This window comes from Scyliorhinus torazame, chromosome 10, assembly GCF_047496885.1.
Source record: "Scyliorhinus torazame isolate Kashiwa2021f chromosome 10, sScyTor2.1, whole genome shotgun sequence".
Lineage (NCBI taxonomy): Eukaryota > Metazoa > Chordata > Chondrichthyes > Carcharhiniformes > Scyliorhinidae > Scyliorhinus > Scyliorhinus torazame.
In genome coordinates, this window is record NC_092716.1 from 170,703,903 (window position 1) to 170,719,048 (window position 15,146).

Consider the following 15,146-nt stretch of genomic DNA (forward strand, 5'->3'; position numbering starts at 1 on the left):
GTTCTTTATTCAACACTGCCCATCCGAGCGAGTCGTCCAGGTAAAGCAGAATCGAGAACACGACAACATCAACCAGAACTGTGGTGAAAAACCCACTAAAAGTGAAGTACAGGAACCAGAATCCCTACAGGAGGTGGAAATCAAAGCACAGACCACTAACAATAAGCAATTATTATTATTAACCTCTTTGCAATAGACTTGTAAAATTGTCTGGGTTTGGGACAGTAAATACATGGGTTACAGAGGTTGGCAAAGAGTTAAGCCTGACAAGCAAAGCACAGTTCAATGGCTAAACAAATTTGCATAGGGGCAGCCTTTGTGAAAAACAGCATGAGGTGAGTGCCAGGACAAAGGCAGTCTGCTCTGGAATAGCTTGGATGTTGTTAGCAGTCTGGGAGCTAACAACTAAAACATAGTGATGACACTTAATCCAGCATTACAGCAAGGGACTGACACAGGGGGCGGGATTCTCCGACCCCCCGCCGGGTCGGAGAATCGCCGGGGGGGGGGGGCAGCGTGAATCCCACCCCTGCCGGCTGATTAATTCTCCGGCGCCGAGGTTTTGGCTGGGGCGGGAATCACGCCGCGCCGGTCAGTGGCTGCTGGCAGCGACCCCCCACCCCGGCGATTCTCGGCCCGCGATGGGCAGAGTGGCCGCCGGTTTTTTGCCGATCCCGCCGGCGTAAATTAGAGTAGGTCCTTACCGGTGGGACCTGGCCACGCGGGCGGCCTCGGGGGGGCCTGGGGGGATCTGACCCCGGGGGGCGCCCCCACGGTGGCCTGGCCCGCGATCGGGGCCCACCAGTCCGCGGGCGGGCCTGTGCCGTGGGGGCACTCTATTGTTCCATGTCAGCCGCTGTGGTCCTCCGCGATGGCCAACGCGGAGATGAACCCTCCCAGCGCATGCGCTGGGATGATGCCAGACACGCTGGCGCATCCGCGCATGTGCCAACTCGCAGCGGCCAGCGGAGGCCCTTCGGCGCCAGTTGGTATGGCGCCAAGCCCCTTCCCTGCCGGACGGCGCAAACCACTCCAGGGCCGGCCTAGCCCCTAAAGGTGCGGAGGATTCCGCACCTTTGGGACGGCACACCACTCCTCGGCGCCGGGACCCCCCCTGCCCCGCCGGGTAGGGGAGAATCCCGCCCAGGGTTACTGATCAAAAACGACTACCACAAGAGACACAACTTCAAAACCTGATACCAAACAAATCTGTATATGATTGAAACCAAACCCATGAAAGGATAAAAAGAACCAACAGGGAGGTTATCCAGGGCCTAATAAAGCAGTTTAGGGTCATCTGGGTATTGAACAAGGCTAAGAGAATAAATATGAGTGTGGCACAGACACAGATAGAGGTGGCCCAATCCCAGAGGGAGATGGCGCAGTCACTGGCTGATGTGACACAGGCCCAGAAGGTGGTGGCACTGTCAATGGGTAATGTGGCGCAGTCCCAGACGGCGATAGTCTACTTCTTATGCTCCATGGCCGCGAGCACGCTGACCCTGGTCAAGACCAGAGCGAGCCTCCAGGACTGGCACCGCCAGGTGGCGGGTGAGCATCAGGGGATAGCTCCGCTCGCACCCCCGGCCCATGGAGTAGCACGGGGGCCACCGGGCACCCCGAGAGAGGAGGTGGTGATGGGGCCTATGCTGGTGACTCCTGCAGGGGAGGTCTGTGGCCTCTGGATAGGTGCCATCAGCCAATACCACAGTGGATAACCCCTCTCGCCCAGGACACAAGGAATAAAATTCTGCTCTTCATTTTACAGTCATCGTACCAGGACAATAGGAATGGCTGACTTCTACGGAACGGTATTCCAGCAAGAGGAAATACGGTGGAAAAAAATAGGTGTGGTTTTTAATGCACCTACTAAACAAACAGACATTCCTCAACTGACGTTGAGTGGCAGAGCACACTCAGGGTTTAGAAGATTAACTCTGAACTTTGATGTCACCACTTAAAATGCTGCCTGAACCTCTCAGCATATTTCGCCTACAGTTTAATGCAATGTTAACATACCTGCTCTCTCATCACTGTCTGTGCAGGTGTCGTTCATATTTAAGTGAAATCCTTCTGGGCACGTACAGTAGAAACTTCCCTCAGTGTTAACACAATGATGCGAGCACAGGCTAGACAGGCACTCATCAATATCTGAGAAAATAAGCACGACATGCATGAGGCAAAAATCGATCCACAATCTGTCAGCAACTCAAGCCACCCAAACTCTCAGATAAGTGTAAGATTGTCAGACTCAGAGAAGGAAGTAGAGTAGTGGATGTGCAAGGAGAAGCTCATTGCACCACTCCACAATCTACGTGTGATGAGGGACGAGCACCAGTCAGAAATACGTAAGAAGTCTTACAACATCAGGTTAAAGTCCAACAGGTTTGTTTCAGATCACTAGCTTTCAGGACGCGCGACAACGCAGAGTCGCCGAGCAGATACTTATAGCCAAGTTCCGCACACATGAGTACGGCCTCAACCGGGACCTTGGATTCATGTCGCATTACATTCACCCCCCACCATCTGGGCTTGCGAAATCCTACCACTTGTCCTGGTTTGGGACAATTCACACCTCTTTAACCTGGGATGATCCCTCTCTCTGGATCTGTAAAGACTTAATTACCTGCCAATGCTCGCATTCAAAGTATCGACTTGCATCTTTGACTTTATCGAGATATATGTTTCTGGAACCTACCTCTTCATTCACCCGAGGAAGGAGCAGTGCTCCGAAAGCTAGTGTTTGAAACAAACCTGTTGGACTTTAACCTGGTGTTGTAAGACTTCTTACTGTGCTCACCCCAGTCCAACGCCGGCATCTCCACAATCAGAAATAAAACAGCAATAAGAAAACTGCAGAGGCTGAAAATCTGGAACTCGACAGAATGTGCCGGAAACACTTGACAGGTCAGTCAGCATTGGTGGAGAGTTTAGATGCGTTAACATTTCAAATATGATCCCTTTGAATGTCACTAATTCATGGAATGAGCTGACTGAAAAAGTATTAAAGACAATTATACGTGAGGAATTGTGGAACCTCAGATGAGGACTGTTCAGCCCTCCAGTCGATAAAATGCATGTCCAGAGGCATCTGAGCAGGGACCCGGCGGCAGGCACCAACTAACAAAGCTGTCAGCCCCATCCCAGCATCAGGCCCTACATAAATTATTTCAAGAGGCTCCTCTCGACGCAGGTCATCCCAGCAATGGGAGAACTGAGTGTCTTGGCATCAGTGGCTGGTGAAGAATGGCTGTGCCTCTCGCCAGAGAATCGAATGTCCAGAGCACCAATTTCTGGACCTCACCTTGGGCGGACTTAGCTCACAATTGGCTATACAATATCATACTTAGAAGTGCATTTCCAAGATGGCAACAAACTAAGAGACCATGCTGAGTGAGTGAGTCATATATACACAGAGGGGCACACTACCAGCAGACAAAAATCAAAATAACACATTGTTTCAGCTCTGTGATTAACTGCTAAAGAAACGGAGGCCTACATTTTCTGATTGTAATGGCCATGTTGATCCACTTATTTCAGGCAGATTAATCTCAGCCCCTCACACTCAGAAAACTTACATTAGTGTCTAATTTGATGGTGTGAAAACAGAAAGAAATGTGCAGCTCTTCAGGTAAAACAAGTCACATTCACGCAGGTGCAAATGAGAAAACTTTAACGCCTCCTGTGAATAGTGGCCGACGGCTTTCTGTCTCGCACCTCGCTGCCAGCCCACAGTGTCTGACACATGTTGGCACCCTTTTCAACGTCACCTCCTCTTGCTGCAGCCTCTCACCCAACTCCACTGCAAGCTGTCTCTTTCAACACACTGTTAACGAGGACATTTGGCCGTGATTCCTCTGACACTCACTGTCTCTGTTCACACATGGCGAATGGCTACTAGTCTAAGGTAATCAAGGGCACTCCATATCCCAGCATGAGCACCTGCAGGAGGAGAGGGTAACAGCCTCGCTGATAGTCCAAAAATTGAAGCACTCTGTTAACTGCTTAGCAGCCCTTGAAATCATTTCTTGTCTTCTCTCAAAGGGCACTCTTTAGATTTGAAGCTGTATAATCTGAGCCAAGTACTTAATAGCTCACTGATAAAATTCCAGGCCACAGCCACCTCTCCCTCTCACTGTGCTTGGCAGCAAAACGAGAAAAACTGTGTGAAACAAAGCAAATTAATACACAAAGTACACACAGTGCTTGTTTTATCACCATGGCAATTAAAGTTGGCTGAGCTAAAGTGGACACAAACCATCAGCAGTGAGGCACTTTCTGCCAGAGATCTGTATCCAAATTTGCAGGATATTCAGTCAAGCTGTCATTCATAAAGCTCTGCATGGATTTATATCATGATGTGGACTCAGCACCCATGGACCAGTTGAACCTGGAACATTCCTCGTCACAATGGACATCGCGGCACTCTACACCAGCATCCCCCATGACGACGGCATTGCTGCAACAGCCTCAGTACTCAACACCGACAACTGCCAATCTCCAGACGCAATTCTACAACTCATCCGCTTCATTCTGGATTACAACGTCTTCACCTTCGACAACAAGTTCTTCATCCAGACGCACGGAACAGCCATGGGGACAAAATTCGCACCCCAATACGCCAACATCTTCATGCACAAGTTTGAACAGGACCTACTCACCGCACAGGACCTTCAACCGACGTTATACACCAGATACATCGATGACATTTTTTTCCTTTGGACCCACGGCGAAGAATCACTGAAACGACTACACGATGACATTAATAAGTTCCATCCAACCATAAGACTCACCATGGACTACTCTCCAAAATCAGTTGCATTCTTGGACACACTCGTCTCCATCAAGGATGGTCACCGTAGCACTTCGCTTTACCGCAAACCCACGGATAACCTCATGATGCTCCACTTCTCCAGCTTCCACCCTAAACACATGAAAGAAGCCATCCCCTATGGACAAGTGCTCCGTATACACAGGATCTGCTCAGACGAGGAGGAGCGTAACAGACATCTACAGACGTTGAAAGATGCCCTCGTACGAACGGGATATGGCACTCGACTCATCGATCGACAGTTCCAACGCGCCACAGCGAAAAACCGCACCGACCTCCTCAGAAGACAAACATGGGACACAACCGACAGAATACCCTTCGTCGTCCAGTACTTCCCCGGAGCGGAGAAACTACGTCATCTTCTTCACAGCCTTCAACACGCCATTGATGACGATGAACATCTTGCCAAGGTCATCCCCACACCCCCACTACTTGCCTTCAAACAACCGCGCAACCTCAAACGAACCATTGTTTGCAGCAAACTACCCAGTCTTCAGAACAGTGACCACGACACCACACAACCCTGCCATGGCAATCTCTGGAAGACGTGCCAGATCATTGACATGGATACCACTATTACACGTGAGAACACCACCCACCAGGTACGCGGTACGTACTCGTGCGACTCGGCCAACATTGTCTACCTCATACGCTGCAGGAAAGGATGTCCCAAAGCGTGGTACATTGGCGAGACCATGCAGACACTGCGACAACGAATGAACGGACATCGCGCAACAATCACCAGGCAGGAATGTTCCCTTCCAGTCGGAGAACACTTCAGCAGTCAAGGGCATTCAGCCTCTGATCTCCGGGTAAGCATTCTCCAAGGCGGCCTTCAGGACGCGCAACAACGCAGAATCGCCGAGCAGAAACTTATAGCCAAGTTCCGCACACATGAGTGCGGCCTCAACCGGGACCTGGGATTCATGTCACATTACATTCATCCCCCACCATCTGGCCTGCAAAATCCTACCAACTGTCCTGGCTTGATGTAATTCACACCTCTTTAACCTGGGGTTACCCCATCTCTGGATCTGTAAAGATTTAATCACCTGCTAATGGTCGCATTCCAAGCATTGTTTGGCATCTTTGAATTTGTCTATATATGTGTTTCTGGAACATACCTCTTCATTCGCCTGAGGAAGGAGCAGCACTCCGAAAGCTAGTGACATCGAAACAAACCTGTTGGACTTTAACCTGGTGTTGTAAGACTTTGTACTGGATTTATACCGCCACTGAGTTTACTATTCTGTGCAATAGTCTGTGAACTGGACACACCTACAGGTGGCTGGTAGAGGACACCACACAGAGCCGGGCTATAGTAATGACTGTTTAACATAAGTCACAAGACAGGCCACCTATTTTCCCACACCTGGCAAGAGTGAGACATTGTTGGTATCTTCGCCTGTGATCTCCTGACTAGAAATGTTGATAACTCCCTGATACCAATCAATCCAGTTGAAACGGTAGTTAACAAGAACTGTGGTTTTAATCAGCTAGAATGTGTCCACCAGTAGCTTCTCCCGCACTGAGAGGCTGTCCCGGATCGATGGGGTATATACCTTCTCACGAGGGGCGGGGCCACAGGCAGAGCCAACAACAACATCAACACAACAACAGTAACAGTGAGTAAATACAATAATATATACAACAGCCATACGTGGCTCACCACATTCACCCCCTGTTAAAAAAAGTCCGGGCGGGTGTGCAGTGGACTCACAGGTTCAGTCTCACAGGAAGGTGTATTGTCCGCTGTGAACATCGCAGTGTAGGCCCTGGCGTCGAGACCTTCGACTCCGGTCGCATGTTGTCCTCACAACAGGGACCCGGACAGGGTGACGGTGCAGGGGCGGTGCTAGTGGACCCCGGGTGAGTTGATGGGGTAGATGGGGAGGTAGAAGGAAGCGGTGAGGTGATGGTGGACGCAGGGGTACCCGTGGGGGCCAGGTCCCTGAGGGAGACTGTGTCCTGCCACCCGTCACGGTGTGTCACGTATGCGTACTGAGCGTTCGCATGGAGGAGGTGAACCCTCTCAACCAATGGAACGGCTTTTATGATTCCTCAAGTGCTTCCGGAGGAGTACCGGCCCAGGAGTCGTGAACCAGGTAGGAAGCGAGACCCCGGAGATCGACATCCTAGGAAAGACAAATAGACGGGTCGTGAGGGGTCTCGTCAGTGGCAGTACACGACAGTGACCGGATGGAGTGGAGCGCGTCAGGGAGGACCTCCTGCCAGCGGGCGACTGGGAGACTTCTAGACCATAGGGCCAGAAGGACGGCCTTCCAGACCGTAGCATTCTCCTTCTCCACCTGCCCGTTTCCCCTGAGGTTGTAGCTGGTCGTCCTGCTCGAGGCGATGCCCTTACTGAGCAGGTACTGACGCAGCTCATCGCTCATGGATGATGATCCCCGATCGCTGTGAATATAAGTGGGGAAACCGAACAGGGTGAAGATGCTGCACAGGGCCTTGATGACTGTGGCAGAGGTCATGTCAGGGCATGGGAAGGCGAAAGGAAAATGTGAGTACTCATCAACAAAGTTGAGGAAGTACACGTTACGATCAGTGGAGGGGGGTGGCCCCTTGAAATCCATACTGAGGCGTTCAAAAGAGCGGGAGGCCTTCACCAGATGGGCCTTGTCTGGCCGATAGAAGTGCGGCTTGCACTCCGCACCGACTTGGCAGTCCCATAACCGGTCATCCTGCGCATTGGCACAGGTGCCACGGGACAGGACATCTGGGGGCACATTGAGCTTCCCAGGACGATACAAGATGTCGTAGTTATAGTGGAGAACTCGATCCTCCACCGCAAAATCTTGTCGTTCTTAATTTTGCCCCGCTGCGTGTTGTTGAACATGAAGGCAACCGACCGTTGGTCTGTGAGGAGAGTAAATTTCCTGCCTGCCAGCTAATGCCTCCAGTGCCTCACAGCTTCTACAATGGCTTGCGCCTCCTTTTTAACAGAGGAGTGTTGAATTTCGGAGGCATGGAGGGTACGGGAAGAAAATGCGACAGGCCTCCCTGCCTGGTTAAGAGTGGCTGCCAGGGCAAAGTCAGACGCATCACTTTCCACCTGGAACGGGATGGATTCGTCCACGGCGTGCATCGTGGCCTTGGCAATTTCAGATCTGATGTGGTTGAAGGCCAGGCGGGCCTCAGCCGTCAGGGGAAAAGTGGTGGACTTAATGAGTGGGCGGGCCTTGTCCGCGAGGTTGGGGACCCACTGGGCATAGTAAGAGAAGAACCCCAAGCACCTTTTCAGGGCCTTGGGGCAGTGGGGAAGGGAGAGTTGCAGGAGGGAGCGCATGCGTTTGGGTCAGGCCCTAGGACTCTGTTTTCCACGACATAGCCGAGGATGGCTAGCTGGGTTGTGTGGAAAACGCATTTCTCCTTATTATATGTCAAATTAAGGAGACAGGCGGTGCGGAGGAATTTTTGAAGTTTGGCGTTGTGGTCCTGCAGGTCATGGCCGCAGATGGTAACATTATCCAAGTACGGGAATGTGGCCCGCAGCCCGTACTGGTCGACCATTCGGTCCATCGTTCATTGGAAGACCGAAACCCCGTTGGTGACGCCGAAGGGGATCCTGAGGAAATGGAAGAGACGGCCATCTGCTTCAAAAGCAGTGTATTGGTGGTCCTCCCGCTGGATAGGGAGCTGGTGGTACGCGGACTTCAAGTCCACCGTAGAGAAGACTCGATACTGCGCAATCTGTTTGACCATGTCAGATATGCGCGGTAGGGGGTACGCATCGAGCTGCGTGTACCGGTTGATCGTCTGACTGTAGTCGATGACCATCCGGTGTTTCTCCCCGGTCCTGACGACCACCACTTGTGCTCTCCAGGGGCTATTACTGGCCTCAATGATCCCTTCCCTCTGGAGTCGCCGGACCTCTGACCTGACGAAGGCCTTGTCATGTGCACTGTACCGTCTGCTCCGGGTGGCGACGGGCTTACAGTCTGGGGTGAGGTTCGCGAAGAGCAAGGGAGGGGTGACCTTCAGGGTCTAGAGGCTACAGACAGTGAGAGGGGGCAGGGGTCCCCCGAACTTCAGGGTTAGACTACGGAGATTGCACTGAAAGTCTAAACCCAGTAGGAGAGGGGTGCAGAGATGGGGGAGGATGTAGAGTTTGAAATTGGCATATTCGACACCCTGTATTGCCAAGTTGGTGGTGCAGTACCCCCGGATCTGCACGGAGTGTGATCCGCAAGCTAGGGATGTGACTTGTGAGACGGGGAGGACCCGGAGGGAACAGTGCCTTACCATGACCGGGTGGACAAAGTTATCTGTGCTCCCGGAGTCAAAGAGGCAGGACGTCTCCTGCCCGTTGAGGCTGATGGCTATCATCGAGCTTTGAAGATGGCAAGGCCGGAACTGGTCTGATGTATTGGGTACTCTGGATCTGTGGAGACTGCGTTTACCTTCGCAGTAACATAGACAGTCTACCAACACTTGTAATAGTACAACTCTATTTTATTTAACTAAGAGCTGTTAAACATACTTGCACTGTGGGTCGACACTATGTTAGATTGACTGATAACCTATGCCTAACCTGACCAGCCTATACTGCTAGCACATGGTGGATGTTTGTGCTACTGACTGCGGGCTCTGTCTGTCTCAGAGGCTACATCCCGAATGAGTGGGAAAACTAGTGCCCTCTGTCTTTATAGTGACCGTGCCCTAACTGGTGATTGGCTGCTGTGTTGTGTGTGTTGATTGATCTTGCAGTGTGTCAGTCAGTGTGTGTCTCTGCACCATCATATACTGATGTGTATATTATGACATGGTCAAGTTGAATGGAGCTGAGTTGATGAGTGTCGTTCTGGTCGCAAAATGGCGGCGTCGATAAAGTCGGACAAAATGGCTGCCCCCATGGATTGCACACGGCGTTCAACATCGATGACGTCAGACAAGATGGCTGCCCCCATGGATTGCACATGGCGAGTGACGCGTCAGCAGAGGACGCTCCGGGCAGGCACGATGCCACGCTGCGGGGTCTGTGAGTCTCAGACTGGGTTTGACAGGCTTTTGGTTTTTGATTTTGATTTTTATGCTCAGGTAGGCATACTTTAGCGTAGTGCCCCTTCTTGCCACACTCGTTACACTTGGAGTTGCGAGCCGGGCAACGCTGCCTGGGATGCTGGCCCTGACAGCAGAAGTAACAGCATGGTTCTCCGGAGCTGGACTGCCGCGCGGTGCAGAAATGAGGCACACCTGGGTCGAGTGATGGCTGCGCCTCCGACGTCCCCGAGGATGCCGCGTGGTCAGATGGGAAGGCATCCAGGCTCTGGAAGGCCACTTCCAGAGAGGTAGCCAGCTTCACAGTCTCCTTGAGGTCGAGGGCCCCCTTTTTTAGAAGCCGCTGCCGGATGTAGCTGGACCAGACATCTGCCACATAGGTGTCCCGGAGGATCAGCTCCGCGTGCTCGACCACTGTGACAGTCCTGCAGTTACAACTGCGGATGAGTACTCTCAGTTCACGTAGGTATTCAGCCTGTGACTCACCCTGGCGCTGACGCTGCGTGGTCAGGAGATGTTGAGCGAGTACCTCGTTCACCAGCCTCATGAACTGTTGTTTGAGCAGCTCCACTGTCTCTGTGTATGAGGCCGCGTCTCTGATGAGCTGGAAAATCCTGTGGCTCACCCGGGCGTTGAGGAGATGCTGTTTAATTTCCGGGGAGACCTCGGCGGCGAAGGAGCCAAGGTAGGCCTCAAAGCAATTGATCCAATGCTCAAATATTGCCATAGCCTCCAGGTCAAGATCGAGGCGTTCTGGTTTTAAAACTGCTTCCATGGTAAAAAGAATTCTAGCTGATTAAATTGATACCAATCAATCCAGTCGAAAAGGTAGTTAACAAGAACTGTGGTTTTAATCTGCTAGAATGTGCCCACCAGTATCTTCTCCCGCACTGAGAGGCTGTCCCGGATCGATGGGTTATATACCTTCTCACAAGGGGCGGAGCCAACAACAACATCAACACAACAACAGTAACAGTGAGTAAATACAATAATATATACAACAGCCTTACATGGCTCACCACACTCCCCGACTTTCTCTTGCTTTATTCCACCAGAGGGTGGCAGTAATTGATAGAAAATTTGAAATTCACAGCCAGGTGCACTATGAAGGAAGAGATAAAAGTACAGGAGATAGAGAAGGAAAGAAAGAACAACAAAAACTTTTATTTATATAGCAGCTTTGACGTAGTAAAATGTCCCAAGCCACAACACAAGAGCATAATCAGACAAAAATTAACATCAAGTGAAAGGAGGTGACGTTAGGACAAGTGACCAGAGAATTGGTCAAAGAAGTCGATATTAAGCAGTATCTTTGTGGTGCGGATGGTGTGCGGCAAAGAGTTTTAAGGAGGGAATTTCAAAGCTTAGGCCTACTTAGCTGGATGCACCAATGGTGCAGAAGAAGGAAATGAGCAATGTTTGAGGCAAGATGTGAAGGAATGTAGAATTCTCGGAAGGATAAAAGACTGGAGGAAGTTATAGGAGTGAGGGACATGGGCATATAGAGTAAGAATTTTTTTATTCGTTGATGGGATGCGAGTCTCATTGATTGATGAGGCCAGCATTTGTTGGCCATTCCCAATTACCCTCCAAAAGGCCATTTCAGTGTTAAATGTCAACCGCATTGACGTGGTTCTGGAGACAAATGTGGGCCAGACCAGGTAAGGATGGCAGATTTCCTTCCTGTCTGTTCAGCCTGAGACAATGAGCAGGAAGAGGAATGGAACTGGTGGCTAGGGAACAGATTTAATGGAGGAGTTCAAAGGCAATGGCTTTGGTCTTCCTAATATTTTATTGGAGGAAATTCCAGTTCATTCCAGGGCTGGTTGTCAATGGTGGATGAAGAGAGGTGATAGTTAAGTAAAGCTGGAAATCATCAGTTTACAAGTGGACAATATGGCTGAGGGATGGCATGTAAATGAGTTGTAAGAGGAGTTCAAGATAGATCCTCGGGGGACACCAAAGCAACAGTGCAGAGGTCGAAGTAGAGCCTTCCCATGCAGTTCGACAATGGTGGAGGATGGACAGACCCGATGGGCCGAATGGCCTCCTTCTTCACTGTAGGGATTCTGTGGTCAACAGTGTCAAAGGTAACACGCCAAGGAGCAGCACAGTGGCACAGTGGTTAGCACTGCTGCCTCACGGCACCGAGGACATGTGTTCGATCCCGGCCCTGGGTCACTGTGGAGTTTGTACATTCTCCCCATGTCTGTGAGGATCTCATAACCCCCAGAAATCAAAGATGTACAGGATAGGTGGATTGGCCTCGCAAAACTGCCCGTTAATTGGGAAATAAAGAATTGGGTACTCTTAAATTTAAAAAAGAGTTAACAGCCAGGTCAGGAAGGATTGTGCACCATGATTATATACATGATATAATTTGTGGTTTGGATTTGGACCATTTCAAAGCTGTAGCAGAAGGGGCAATCAAAATTTAAAGGTTGAAACATAGCACTGTGGAAAACAGGAGGCTGGATTTGGGAACCAACAGCATGTGCAACTGCTATGCATTAATGCAGACAAAAAGCAGGACAAATGGCAATTAATGGAACTATATTAATTCTCTTTCTCTTGTTATCCTTCTTGTCCAATTTCATTTTATCCATTTCAATTATTTTCAATTCTAACAAGACTTTCAAATAACACGGGAGAGACGTTTCACTGATGGCCACTTCTTTCTTGCCTGAAGAATAGTGACAGGCTGTTAAAAATCCAACAGGAACCCAATTCAAGTCTTTAAATGGGTGTCCATTAAATATGCAAAGCAGGGACCTAGATCCATTAAAATGTTTAGTAAGAAATGGGTGCACGCGCACGATCGGGCCTGGGTTACCTGGCGCGTGTGTTGCGGGGGGGGGGTCCTCCCATATTGCGTTTGGGCGGGGGGGGGGGGGTGGAGGTCAGGGAGCTTTTTAAAAATGGCGCCCTGATCTCTCGCTACAATTGGGAGTTCCGACAAGCAGAGTTCCCACTGTAAAAAACGGCTTATGTGTGGCCTAGGTTGCAGGTTCCCTGTTCAGGCCTTGTGTTTCTCGGCACTGCGAGTGTCGGGAAACAGGGGGCTTTGTTCCCCTTTGGGAGAATCGTGCCCTGACTCTCTCATTTCCAAATACTCACTTTGGCACCATCTCGTCCCCAAGCCCAATGTGACCTCTCCTTCAAGATTTAATCAACAAGTAGCATACACAGGAGGGATTATACATTATGAATGTAATTCTCTAAATTGCAGTCAACGTTTTGCCAGTGAAAGGATCTACCCTGCAAGTGGATATCTGAAACTCTGTCTGCACATTCATTGAATGTTTCAAGCACTTCCACGAATACTTCCACATGGTGTCTCAGCTTAATTGTGTGTAATGTGGTTCACTTTATTATGCAAGAGAAATCTAATAGTGATACTCAACTGTAATGTGTGTTTAACAGTTGGTATGTACAGGCCCTTTTATTGTCCTGCCAAGAAGGAATGTTACACTAGGCCATTTAGAATAACACATCCATTAGCCCCCAGATTTACAGCCATTCATTATCTTGCTTATGAAGAATGCAAAGTTCAAATCTAAATCAGCGAACTTAAACCATGTCTGGGCCAAAACCAGGCAATTAAAGCAATGCCTCTCACCACCCCATCCTCATCCCCAACCCTCAACCAAAAGCATCAGTCCCCATCACTCCAATCTTCCTGCTGGCATTTGGAATATATTTACCAGGACTCTCAATACAGCCCACATTGAAAATAAATGTTACCAAATTGTAGCTGATCTGATAACTGCAGAATAAAAACCGATTACTGTAACCATCTGACTTTCTCTCAAGGACAGGGGGAGGTTTAAACAAGATTCTTGTCACATCCTGTGGATGCATTCTTAAGCATTCACAACCGGGGGCGTACTGACAATTAACACACTATTTTGTGGCACAGAACAGTATATTACCCTGGAGACCACAATTTTCCCTTTTGATTACAGGCAAATGTACAAGATGTACAAGACAGGCACAGTGGTGGCATGCATGGCTGTTGTAGCCAATTTGTTCATGAATCCAGCCATCATTTTATGTTGCAGTTCGCCAGGCTGCAATTACTTTACACAATGGGGCAAAGCTTACATTTGGCCAAGCGCATACTTAAAGCTAAGGTCAAAATCTGTGGTTCAACCAAAGCAGCAGCTGTCAATGTAAACTGAGGACCCGAGGGCATTGATAGAAAAGTAACAGATCACCAGAAGACAAAATAAAATGGAAATCCACTATCGTATCTAGAAATCTAGGCAAGATGCTTTCAAATTCAAGTGGATTAAGGCTTAACTAAATCAGGCGAGATTCCCCTGGGAGCATCTTTTTATCAACAGAAACATTTGAGCAAACACAGAGAAAGTCTTAAGAGATTACTGAACACATACTTGCCACATACCCTCTATTGGTATGGTTCTTCGGGAGAACTGTCATTTCAAGGTAATAAATTGATCAGGAAGACAAACTCAGACTATCCTGGTTATTATGGAGTGGTGTGTCTCCATGAAATCCAAGTCAGGAGACAGCCAGACACCCATGGGGATTAGTCACATGCCAATGTTAACACTCACTGTTCCAAACAGAGTGTCTAGGGAGACAGTCCATGCAAGACTCCCTCTTTGAAGTGGGTCCAGGGTGTAAAATATGTGTAAGATTCTGTCAGAAAATACCCATCAATAGATGATTAATCAATGGACCATTTAACCAGTGTCAAGTGCGTTCACACAAAAAGCATTCAGATTTTTGTGAATTATAAATATTTCCTGTTCAGCAAAGTGACGCAATGCCTGACCATCAATACACACCAATGTTAATCATATAGAAAGATAAAACTAATTTCATACTCTTAAAAATTGATGTTTTTTTGAGCAGTTGTGAGTATAAAATGTATGCGCCTGGCAAAGAGGTCCACGCTGACCACTGCATTCATCAATACCTGCACCTAAACCACAGAAGAGTTTCAGGAATGGAGGCAGGCGGGGCTATTTTGTCCATCAAGGCCATTCCTTTGCAAGCCAATGTGTAACTTTGGCCTCAATTATTAATTGATTGACAGCAAGTTTGCTCCAAATCCAAACATTACCACTCTGCTCCTGGCTGGTTGTTTCCCACAGGTATATTTTCTTGGTCTGAACAGAGCAGGAATGTTTGTATCTTTCAGTTTAACTTGGCAAAGTGGATGACTACCCACAGGATGTGACAGCAAGAACGAGCAAAAAAGGAAAGAAAAAAAGGGAAATGAAGAGGGGAAAGAGAAAGGAAAAGGGGATAAGGTGGGAAAAAGGGAAGG

At 49.2% G+C, this 15,146-nt stretch overlaps 1 protein-coding gene across 3 annotated transcripts in view; it reads right to left on the minus strand.

The window, feature by feature from the left end:
* LOC140431033 (von Willebrand factor C and EGF domain-containing protein-like) overlaps positions 1–15,146 on the minus strand; it is a 633,994-nt gene that overhangs the window by 183,699 nt on the left and 435,149 nt on the right. For all 3 annotated transcript variants that reach the window (XM_072518932.1, XM_072518933.1, XM_072518934.1), the window contains exon 15: positions 2,020–2,151. In XM_072518932.1, coding sequence (XP_072375033.1) covers positions 2,020–2,151 — 132 coding nt within the window. The remainder of the gene's footprint in view (positions 1–2,019; positions 2,152–15,146) is intronic.